The sequence below is a fragment of the Narcine bancroftii genome, chromosome 2 (genome assembly GCF_036971445.1).
Source record: "Narcine bancroftii isolate sNarBan1 chromosome 2, sNarBan1.hap1, whole genome shotgun sequence".
NCBI classification, from domain to species: domain Eukaryota; kingdom Metazoa; phylum Chordata; class Chondrichthyes; order Torpediniformes; family Narcinidae; genus Narcine; species Narcine bancroftii.
Genome location: NC_091470.1, coordinates 20,826,444 through 20,838,945, shown reverse-complemented (window position 1 = coordinate 20,838,945; position 12,502 = coordinate 20,826,444). Strand labels below are relative to the sequence as shown.

General features: G+C 42.9%; 1 protein-coding gene across 1 annotated transcript in view; it reads left to right on the top strand.

Annotated features, from left to right (window-relative positions):
• aldh6a1 (aldehyde dehydrogenase 6 family, member A1) overlaps window positions 1–4,363 on the top strand; it is a 37,334-nt gene extending 32,971 nt beyond the window's left edge. The window contains exons 10-12 of the mRNA XM_069916074.1: window positions 1,644–1,823; window positions 2,703–2,801; window positions 3,748–4,363. Coding sequence (XP_069772175.1) covers window positions 1,644–1,823; window positions 2,703–2,801; window positions 3,748–3,852 — 384 coding nt within the window. The 3' untranslated portion in view covers window positions 3,853–4,363. The remainder of the gene's footprint in view (window positions 1–1,643; window positions 1,824–2,702; window positions 2,802–3,747) is intronic.
• Window positions 4,364–12,502: the final 8,139 nt, after the last annotated feature.

The window sequence follows — 12,502 nt, the reverse complement described above, 5'->3', positions numbered from 1 at the left end:
GGGTGACACAGGCTTGTGGGTGGCGTGGCCGAAAGGGCCTGTTACGAAACGGTAAAATAAATTTAAAAATTTAAAATGTCAATGAATCTTTTCTCAAGTATTGATGAAGGGTTCCAGCCCAAATGGTTGACCATTCTTTTTCTCCCCACTGTGCTGCACAACACTGAGTTTCTCCAGGAGATTTTTGTTTTGGGTGTTGCAGCTCTGGAGATGTGCATCTTCCAGACTAGGTAAGGTTAGCCAGTGTATCCTATTGTGGGCATTGTACTTTAAGAAAGATACGAAGGCTGCAGGAAAAATTTACCAACATCATTGCAGCAATGAAGTGAATGGGGTGGAGCTCCTGGAGTAAAGATTTGCAAGTTCTAATTGAGATTTTAAAATCTTGAAGGGTATACCGTGATTAGGAAGAAGCTACGCATTGGCAGAGAAGTCTAGAACTAGGGGACACAAAATGAAGGTGATTGACAAAAGAACTCAATATGACTTGAGGAGAAGGTTTTCCTCACAGCCAATTATTATGGTCTTGAATGTATTTCCAGGAATGCTACTAAAGGCAAATTCAACCACATTGAAAGGGAGCAGGATAAGTCTTTGAAAGGATGGAATTTGCAGGATGATGGGGAGAGTGGACTAGTTGGATTGTCCTTGCATGGTGTAGACGATGGGCCAAATGGCCACCTCCTGCACTGTAATCATTCTTTCTGCAGAATGGATTAGTGATTTATATGGGCTTTTGTACGAGTCTTGTTTCATATTCGCTGTCGCACGAACTTTTTTTAAAATCCTGGTTTATTTAATAATCTTCAAGTCTGTACAGATTTCAGATTTATTGGCAGAGTACATACATGGCATCACATACGACCCCCCTGAGAATCTATTTCCTGCTGGCGTGGCAGAATTACCACTTATTGGTCGTGCAAATAAAAAAAACTGTTAAATAGCGTGAACAAATAAAGACCTGTAAACCAATAATGAAAAGAGAGAGTAAAAATAAAATCGATAAAGTGCACAAGTCCTTAAATGGGTCTTTGATGGAGTTTGTCGTTGAGGAGTCCATTGGTGGAGAGGTGGCAGCTGTTCCTGAACCTGGTGGGGGTGCGAGTCTTGTGGCACCGATACTGCTTCCCTGATGGTAGCAGCGAGAACAGAGTGTGTGCTGGGTGGTGTGGGTCTGATGTATACTATGTGAGATTGGAAGGTGTCTGCAGATCACCAATCTAGACATCTGCAGTATTGCAGGAATTTGACTACCATTGTGCCCTCATCCTCTTAGAGGCTTAGTGAGAAAAGAAGGTGGGTTATGGAATTTTGAGGGCTTGGGAGAGTCGGAAATACACGAGCCAGAGTTGGGGGAAATAGAAAGTTTGTGCTGAAGGAATTGGAAGGGGAGATCCAGTGGAAACGACTTGAACATATGGGTTACATTTGTTTCAAAAGGTGTCCGTGTAAATGAGAGTTTTGACACCAGGGATTATGGGCATGTGTGGGTTAATTTGAGACCAGGCAAATGTTTTGGTGCAGAAATAAATGATGCGGAGACCAAGTAGGACTAGACTAGCTAACTCCATCTGTTATGATGAGTGGAGAAGGGAAATGCAAATGGGTGTCAAATATTGAAATGATTATTCTATTCACCACAGCCTAATATGAAGTGCTACACTGAGGAAATCTTTGGCCCTGTCCTGGTTGTCATCGAGGCAGATACGCTGGACAAAGCAATTGATATCATCAACCAAAATCCATATGGAAATGGAACTGCCATCTTCACCGCCAACGGTGCCACAGCTCGTAAATACACACACCAAGTTGATGTTGGACAGGTGCGTTTTCAGACTGGGGCTTGCGAAATTTACTTGAGTGGTTTTCTGTTCAATTAACTGTTTAGAGAAGTACATGGATTTTAATTATTGGTCAAAGCAGTGCTATTTTATTGAAGTTATAACATTTGACAGGAAATGTTGTAACTTCAGTATGGCCAACAAGACTCTATGAGCTGTGCTCAGATGCCATTAGAGCAGCTGCCTAACAGCGCCAGAGATCTCTGTTCAAACTTGACCAATGCCTTCTCCCACTGACCGCATGGATTTCCTCCAGGTACTGTAGTTTCCTCCCACATCTCAAAGCCATGAAGATCAGTGGGTTAATTGGCTGCTGAAGATTGTCCCTGGTGGGTGGGAGGGAATTAATGAGAATGGAGAGAATAAAATAAAAATGGAATTAGTATAAATCATCAACATGGATTGGAGGCTCTGTCTCTCCATGACGTGAGCGTTTCATTTGGGCTGGTCAGATTATAAATACTGAGAATCCTTCACGATTTTCCGTGAAAAAGATGGCAAAAAAAGGATGTAGTCTAATGTTTCTGCATCATTGTACCTGCAAATTGCTGGAAGCTCTATCAGTAGTATGTTTTATATCCAAAAGCATCTTCTATTAGGTTTCGAAATTTATACAGAAATGTCAAGTTTCTGTTTTCTCCTTTTTTATACTACTCCCATCTGTTACTTTCTGATTGAAGCCGTACCCCTCAGCTTTCAAGTTTTCCAACGTTTAAAGCAACTTGCCAAATGAGAATTGTGGCTTGGAAACTGCAAACACGAATCCTCAACCAGTCTTGTTTCTGCTCATAACTCGATAACGATCATTTTGATGGGTTGTCCACTTGCCTGTTTCAATAACTTTATTTTTAATCTTTTCAGATTGGAGTAAATGTGCCTATCCCAGTTCCATTGCCCATGTTCTCATTCACAGGATCAAGAGGCTCATTCAGAGGTGATACCAATTTTTATGGCAAACAGGTATGTGTGCTAGTCCCCAACACAATTATCAGTCATCTCAGAGCATAATGGAGGCTAGATCACTGGAGGTAGTGAAAGAGGGGGCAGGTAATTTTTTTAATACAAGATTTGGAGAATTAGGATTTCTAGGAAACAGGCACAGATGAATTTAAGCTAGGACAAGATCAGCCATGATCAGGTGGCTTACTCCAGTTCATGGTCAAAGAAATGCAGACATAACCTTTAAGGTTAATTTAACTGAGTCATCTTTGGTTAAACTACTTAGTCCGGCTTCCTGTATACTTGGGTTTGTAACTCTATTTGGTGCATCATAGACCCTGAGGACAGAGTCCCCCAGCTGGTGGGAGAAAGTTCACTCAGGCACAGGAATTTGAATGATACCTGTCCTGCTGCTTTCAGAACTAATCATTCTAACAGAAGAGGGATTTAAAAATGAAAGGTTTCAGGTATGTTTGAGACTGAGGATCAATCCTCGAATACATTGGCGATCAAAAATTGGTCAGGAGAGAGACTGCCCATTCTGAATGTCGTTTCATTCCATGGCCTGACATCATTTGCCCTGTTTTCACTCCCCGTCATTGGTCCCTCAACAGATCCATCCTTGTGCATGGTTCTCCAAAGTCAATGGAAGGCTATTTGGTTTTGTTGCCAGTTGGGTGGTATTTCATTGTTATTGACAGCCTTGTTTGGTTATTGTTATTTTTTTTACCAAAAAAAAAGAATATTGTCCCTTTTGGTTTGAGCTTCCTCATTGCAGAATAGAATTGAATCTTGGAATCACCAAATAAAATGATCAAATGTTTCAACTGATCAGTTCTTTGGTGATTCCTGGATTCATTTGAGCTATCCATTAATCAATGGCTTACCAGAAATAACAAGTGAAATGTTGACCAGGGGCTCAATACTGCCTTTTATTGATTTGATTTTTTTTTAAACTTTATCCCAGGGTATTCAGTTCTACACTCAAATAAAGACTGTCACCTCACAGTGGAAGGAAGAGGATTCCACTCTATCCAGCCCAGCTGTTGTCATGCCAACAATGGGACGTTAGGTTCATGTCCTGAAATGGCAAGCTGCTTGTTCAACATACCACACCCCTCCATCCTATCTTTGGATCTGACCTGAGATGAAATTGGGTGGGAGTGGATGGACAGGAGCAGCCTGACCCTGTGCGGCTGGAAGACGCATGAATGCTGGATTGGAAAGGAGAGGGGAAAGTTTGATTACCATAGACTGCTTTGAACATATTTAACAAAGTATCATTTCGTGCATTTGTGATCTGCTACAATAATCCTTTATTCCCAATCAGGAAAGTCCAATTTTGTTCCCTTTTTAATTTGACCAATTGCTTACTAATTTTATTTTCTCAAGATGTGATTTACATGTGTGTGAGAAAGTGTGTGCCTGATCTTTATAGTTCGTTGAGAATGAAACTGAACTTAGCTGATTAAGTCTGTTCTGAATTGTTTCTGGTCATATTGATTTTCACTTGTTTATTTTAAACTGGCTGTTAGCCATTACATGTGGAAAGGAAAGTGTGAACAATGATTGTGAAAGGCAAATTTGACTAAGATTATTTTTCTCTATCCTTCTCAACATCTGGGACAGCTAGAACTTCAGCACACAGTGCCACTTGGTGCCCTCGTACTTTGGTTCCATGCACAGCTGGATGCAGCACACGTGAAGGTGGTCTTCAGGAGGTTGGGTATGCCCTTGCTCCCAATGCCTGGCAACGTATGTGGTGACCCTTTGAGGCCTTTCCACCTCCGATCCCCATCTGAACTGGGAGATTACTCTAGTGACCGCTGATGCAGGGGATGGGCCACATCAGCACCACGTACAGCAGTACCAAGAGCACCTGCTGACCAGGTTCTTCCCTGTTATTGAGAGGGAGCGCTGCACCCACAGACCCATTTTTCTGGCCGACCTTTGCAATGCACTTTAACCAATTTTTGGTGCATGCCTCGGCCTCTCAAACCAGACCCCAGAATCTTCAGGTAGTCAGATCTGACTGTGAAGGGGATGGTGGGCTGGTCAGATCAATTATCAAAGAGCATTGCCTCACTCTTCCAGTTTACCCTAGCACCTGATGCCAACTCAAACTGGCCCCAGATGCTAATCAGTCTGCGGACCAATCTTGTGTCTGAACAGAAGGTGGCGATATATAGGGAGACTTTGACCTGAGTGCCTCCACTGCCTGGCAATATCACTCCTCTTAAGTTTTTGACATTCCTGATGGATTCAGTAAAAGTCTATGCAGCGCACAAATAAGACTTAAGAGAGCAGGCAACCTGGCCTGACTCCAGACTTGATGGGGAAGCTATTTCCCATACATGGACTTTTGTAATGCAATCAAATTCAATTTGAAGCCATTTAATCCATTTTCAGAATTCCCTCACACCCACCACCCTACTCCCCCTACCCCACGCTCTATTTTGGAGAGCAAACCAATCATTTACATGTGCTACATCCAGTCGAAAACCTTCTCCTGGTCTAAGCTGACCCTCCTGTCCCACACCCTCCTGTCCCTCGTATCCCTGAACAGTGCGAGGCTTTCAGAAATCTTATTGCCCAGAACTGTCCAAGTTTGGTTTGGGTGGATCCTCTGTCCCAGGACAGACTTGAATCTATTGCTGATGTTTTAGACTGCTATTGCTTCCGGGAGCTATACTCGACCCAAAGGAACTGATAAAGTCTGTTGGCTCCCACAGGGTTATTGGCTCTCCTGCTTGGTGTCATCTAAAACCTCCATGATGGAGAACAGGATGTTTTGGGAGGCCGTTCTGTCTATAGCATTGGTGCAATACAGATCGGCATAAAAGGGTCTGCTGATCCTCTATGTTCATCTGCAAGGATGTGACTGAGCTGTCTTCTTCCTTAAGAATGTAGATCAGAGCTCCCTCTGTGAACCTTTTGGAAGAAGGTGAGCACATCTCATCCTGCTCCACTGTGTACACTCTGGATCATGTCCGTCTCAACCAGATTGGCGGTGGCTGTGCTGCACCCATAGTGTTGCTGAAGGCTGGAGGAGCTGTCCAGTCTACCACTGAATTTTCCAGCTGCATTGATGATGCAGTTGAAGTCCCCAGCCAGGCAGACTGGCCTGGATGTTGCCAGCAGCAGTGGGAACTACTGGAAGACGGCCAGCCTCTTGCTCTGCACGGGCGAGGTGTATGCATTGATTAGCCGGACTGGAGTGTCATGGTACTATAGATCCACCACAAGGAGATGACCCCAACCATCACCTCGGTGATTACAAAGTTACTTCACCGCAGCAAGGTACCCAGACCAGATGCATGACAATCGTTTCCCCTCCACCCCTGACCATACAGACAGCCCATATGGCCACCATGGTGACCACCTCCCATAGTTCATGTGACAGCCCATCTTTCCAACAGCCCTCAGCCCAAAACTTTTGCAAACTCTGGAGCTTCAGTGCCTTCATCAAGGCCAGATGAGTAACATTACTCACTGCAGCAGTCACACAGGCAGAAGCTGCCATAGTTCACAAACAACCAGTTTAACCTAAATGATGCAGTAGCCTCTTACATCTAGTATACTAAATATGCTTTCTCAGATTTGTGAAGAGTCGAGAGATAATGTTGCAGCACTATAAAACTCTGGTGAGACTACACTTGGAATATTGTGTCCAGTTCCAGTCACCTCATTACAGGAAGCTGTGGCGATATCTACCAGGATGTTGCCTGGATTGGAGAATGTGTCTGTGATGCAAGATTAACAGAACTCGGGGTATTCTCTTCAGAGCAAAGAAGAATGAGAAGTCTGCACGATTGAGAGGCACAGAAAGGGTGGACAGCAAGCATGTTTTTCCCAGGGCGAGAGTGGCAAACAGTAGAGGGCATCTGTACCTGAGGGGAGGAATGTATAAGGAAGACATCAGGGGTAAGTTTTTTTTGTATAGTTATGGGTGCTTGGGATGCATTGCCAGGGTGATGGTGGAAGCTGGTACAATATGAACTTTTAAAAGATTTGGACAGGCACATGGCTACAAGAAAAATAAAGTTATGGATGCAAGGTTGGCAAAATTTTGTTTTTGAGTAGATTTCAGATTTATTGTCGGAGTATATACATGACATCACATACAACCCTGAGATCCTTTTTTCCTGCAGGCGAGGTAGAATTACCACTTATTGGTCGTGCAAAAACTGTACACAGTTTATACATGTTAACAAATAAAGAACTAAACCGATAACGAATGTGAACAAACTGCAATACCCAGAGGAGAAAAATAAATAAAGTGCAAAAGTAGGAGTCCTTAAGTGAGTCCCTGATTGAGTTTGTTGTTGAGGAGTCTGATGGTGGAGGGGAGCGGCTGTTCCTGAACCTGGTGGTGTGAGTCTGTAGCACCTATACCTCTTTCCTGATGGCAGCAGCGAGAACAGAGCATGTGCTGGTTAGTGTGGATCCTTGATGATTGCTGCTGCTCTCCAATAGAGAGTTCCCTGTTCCCTGTAGATGTTCTCTATGGTGGGGAGGGTTTTGCCTGTGATGTCCTGGGCAGTGTACAGTATCTTTTGGAGGGCTTTCTGCTTAGAGGAGTATTGGTGTCCTCATACCAGACTGTGATGCAGCCAAGTCAGTCAGCCCAAAACTTTCCACCACACCTCTGTAGAAATTTGCCATGGTTTCTGATTTCATACCAAACCTCTTAAATCCTGAGGTCTTAGAGGCACTGATGTGGTTTCTTTATGGTGCCAATGGTGTGTTAGTAGGTTAGTCGGTTGGCACAACATGGGCCAAAAGGCCTGTGCCATGCTGTAATGTTCTGTGTTCTAATGTAATGTAGTTTCAGACTCTCAAGTGCTTTACACCCAATAGCCTTAAGTTTTGATCAAGTGCATGCTGGTAAAATCAAATGCAAATAACCTCTGGCTGTGTCTTAGCTACTTGTCCAGTGAGATGTTGTGAAAGATTGACAAAATTGAACTCTTATTGTATCCTATTGAAGAATTGGGTCCCATGCAGGGTAAGCAGCAGAGCCAATATATAGTTGCAATGAAGCCTGGTCCATGAACACTTTGCATCAGCTTCTGCTGGAGAGGTGGTTGGAAGGGTCTGACTGTGGCTTGTACCTCAGTGATGACAAAGCCAAGTTAAACAAGAGAAGCCTAATTTTCTTTCCCCTGTCCCATCCTTAATTCGAGCCAATACTTGCCTAGTTTCTCCAACATTGTATTTGGAACTAATCTTTCATTTCGCCTGTGTCATTCCCTGTTAATAATGTGGTGATGGTGGTGCAGAGAAGGTGAAATCAATTAACCCATGCTCCAGCAAAAAAAATGTCACCCTTTAGAATTAATGTAAGTAGTTATTACTTAGTATTTTACATGAGCATTATTAATTCAAAACTGTTTTCTTAAACTTTGTCTTTAATTTACAGCCCTATTCAGGTTCTATCATTAACCACTCACAGCCACAGATCCTCAAAATAATCAATAATAAAGCTAGTGTCGTGTCCAGTGGAGGTGAAAATATTGAGCGCAACTGTGTTAAATAGATTGCACTTAATGCTCCTTGTACTGATTAACTTGCTGCTATCTTTAAAGCAGACAATGTGATTTTCTATTGAAATGAAGTTGATAATTCATGCTGGCAATAAATCTGACTTGCAGTAATGCATGGTGCTCTTCAAGACAGAAAAACTGGTTATTAATTCTTCCCACCCCCTTTCAAATTGGGTGGAGCAGATCATATGTACATAAGTGAAGCTGTATGTTATGTACCTGATCATGCTGGAGATTGGCAAATAAGAGGTTGAGTAAATGTTTTTTTTGTGTGTTTTTATGGATATGAAAACATCCACAATATATTCCTTTACCTCATTTGAATGAAATGTGATTCATAGAAATACTGGACATTTCCCAACCATATACTGGAACAAACCCGTGGGTTGGGGGGGGTTTGCCACTTAAAATTTCTCTTGTAGTGTCCCCAATGATAGAGTTACTGATTATTCTTGGGTCATTTCATTAGAATGAGAAGGTTTTGAGGTAGTAATGAAGCGCAGATTCTTTCACTTGGGCAGGACACGCAGGAGGGCAACCAGGTAGACCTGGTTGATATTCAAATGCCCTTTAATTGGCTAAAGAGGGATAGAAGACCATGATGAATTACATCTTAAAAGTTGCAAGTTCAATTATAACATTCAAAACAACATTTGGACAGAAATGTGCAAATACTCTTTTCTCTTTCTTTATGGCTTTCCTTAGGAGTTTGGTGAAGCGGGGGGGGGGTGGGGGGTGGGGGTTCTTTTCTGCTTTTATATATGAATATATATATAGAAAATAACATTCATGTTTATGGTTAATTGTTGTATATGTCATATATTATTTGTTTTTTTTGAACAAATAAATAAAGTTTAAAAAAAAAGACGTGCAAATACAACTCGCCCAGAGTTCCATCTTAGAGGGAATGAATGTTCAGACAAAGGGCCTGTTCTCTATTAAATGAGTGCCTTCTCCAAAAAAAGTTTCTGACATGGAAGATGATCCTTGTTTTCCAGAATCTCATTGAATCTTTATTGTAGGGAAGTGTGGTGTAACAGGAAGGACCTTTGTCATACTGAGACTGAATGCAAGATGCATCTTGTACTTCAGTTAAGGTGTTAACAAGGGCTTGGAGCTCAACTTTTCAGCTGGCTCAATTCTACAGCTTGGGTAGTGAAGTTTGAGTAATTTGGTTCTGGACCATAGTAACGAAGTTGGACAGTGAAAAAGAGGTCCACTCCCAGGAGAAGTTTGATGGTGAGATGCAATGTGGCAGCAAGAAGGAGCTGAGGAAAGTGCAGGGGGATAGATGTAGCTTGTTTGACACAAATCTTCACTGAGAAGGGTTCTGTTGTTGACCCATTGGTAAATGTCACAGCTTGCCTGGAATGTGAAACAAGTGAAATGTGAGATGAATGCACAATTCTGTGCAGGAGGCTGGTCCTGCAATCTGTACTTGTCGTTACTATGGATGGTCATGTCCATTGTGCCTCTAGTCTAGATGGACAGAATCCACATTGATTTGGGGAGCATTTCTTCAGCTACTGGTAGGAAGTGGTTGAGGAGAACTGACAATAACTTTCCCTGTGGAGTACAGCAGGGTCTCTAGTTTCTACAATCAGATCTGTCTCCTTTCTTGAAGATGAGTCAGGAATACAGCAGCTCCGGCCCCAGGAACTCCTTGTCCCAGGTAAGAGTGATGTGGATTTGTGACTGAAGAGTTTTGATTTGTGTAATTGAGCTAGCTGACACTAGATTAATTGTGTTCTCGAATCCAGCTCCAAGTAGGACATTTTACCCAATTACAGAAAAAAAAGGATGAAACAGTTAAATACCCCTCTCCTAATTTTGCTTCTGAAAGCCAATCAAAGGGAATCTCACACAGGAGAGGGTTTTTTTAAAACTACCTCTCACAATCCGGAAAGTCCCAATGACTTGGTGTATAAGTAAGTCCACACACCATGCAGATGAAATCCAAAAGAGTAATTTCTCAACAACTGCTATTCCTTCAAGAGACAGGGCAGGAACCTAGCTTTGTTTCCTTCTTAAAGGTCCAGTGTGGTACATCTGCTGCAAATTGAAAGGGAGGGAGAAAAAAAATTGCAAGTGAGCTGGTTAGCAGTTCAACTTTTGGCCTCTTCACTCACATGTCCATTATAATAACAAGTTCATGGAAACCTCTGTGTAGTGACTCATTTTTGAAAATACAATATTCAAATCAGCAATTCCAGGCATTTAATTTGCCACAAGTTTTCCAGGGTTTTAAATCCTCCTTTTGATGATCACCTTGCCCTATCAGAACACGTTTATTTGACCCTCTAAGTTGTCAACTTCGGTATTAATTCTGAATTGGTGCTCATCAAAAATGGCCATGATTGGACCTTTCTAATTCTTGAATTATTAATGACTACTGAATATGGAAAAATGTGCTTTTAAGTTGAGAACCTACATTTTGTATTTAATCCTTCAATGTGTATTTTGTATGACAATAGGAGCTGGAGTAGGCCCTTCGAGCCAGCACCGCCACTTTACAGATCATGGCTGATCACTACCATCAGTACCCCTTTCCAGCCTTATCCCCATAACCCTTAACTCCTTTGCCCACTAGAGTCTTATCTAACTCTCTTTTGAACATAATCAGCGAATCTGCCTCTACCACCCTCTGCAGAGCATTCCACAGATTCACACTTCTCTGGGAAAAAAATGTTTTCTCATCTCCGTCCTAAAGGGCCTACCCTGTATTCTTAAACTATGCCCTCTAGTCCTCGTCTCCCCCATCATTGGGAACAAGTAATCAGACTTCACCCTGTCTATCCCCCTGATGATTTTGTATACCTCAATCATGTCCCCCCTCATCCTTCTAAACTCCATCGGATACAAGTCCAGTTTTTCTAGCCTTTCAGCATATGTCAACCCCGCCATCCCTGGAACTAACCTTGTAAATCTGCGCTGCACACCCTCTATAGCTAGTATGTCCTTCCTCAAAATTGGAGACCAGAACTGGACGCAATACTCCAGGTGGGGTCTCACCAGGGCCCTGTACAACTGCAGAAGGACGTCTCTGTTCCTATACTCCAATCCCCTCTTTATGAAAGCCAACATGCTATTAGCCTTCTTCACAGCTTTCTGAACCTGCATGCTAGTCTTCAGTGACCGGTGAACAAGTACACCCAGATCCATTTGCTCCTCCCCACTCCCTAGCTTGTCTCCATTTAAATAATACTCAGCTTTCCTATTATTGCCCCCAAAATGGATAACCTCACATTTGCTTACATTGAACGTCATCTTCCATTCAGCAGCCACTCCCCCAACCTGTCCAAGTCCCTCTGCATTTTCCATACATCCTCCTCACACCCCACACCACCACCCAGTTTCATGTCATCTGCAAATTTGCTCAAGTTATTAATAATCCCCTCATCCAAATCATTTACATAAATTACAAACTGAGGACCCAATACCGATCCCTGAGGCACTCCACTCGTCACATCCTTCCATCCTGAAAAAGACCCGCTTACCCCAACCCTTTGTTTCCTATTTCTTAACCAATTTCCTATCCATGTCAACACCTTACCTCCAATACCATGCTCCCTGATCTTGCCCACTAGTCTCCCGTGCGGTACCTTATCAAAGGCCTTCTGGAAGTCCAAATACACCACATCCACAGGCTCTCCCAAGTCCACCCTCTTTGTCACATCCTCGAAAAATTCCAGAAGGTTAGTCAAGCATGACTTACCCTTAAGGAATCCATGCTGACTAGCCCTTATACTATTATTTCTGCCTAAGTGTTCTGCTATTACTCCTTTTATGATAGATTCCAATATCTTCCCCACCACCGACGTCAGGCTGACCGGTCTATAATTTCCCGTTTTCTCCCTCCCTCCCTTCTTAAAAATCGGCACCACATCAGCCACTCTCCAATCCTCAGGGATCTCCCCCGAATCTATGGAACTTTGGAAAATGTCGACCAGTGCTTCCTCAATTTCCATAGCAACTTCTTTAAGCACCACAGCCCATCAGGCCCTGGGGATTTATCAGCCCTCAGTCCCAACAATTTACTCACAACCTCCTGTTTCTGGATCCGGATATCCATTAGATCCCCTACTTCCCCAGGAAAGTTCCCCAAGTCTCTTGACACCGCATGACCATTACCCCCTAACTGACCATAACCTATATCCTCCTTGGTGAAGACAGTTG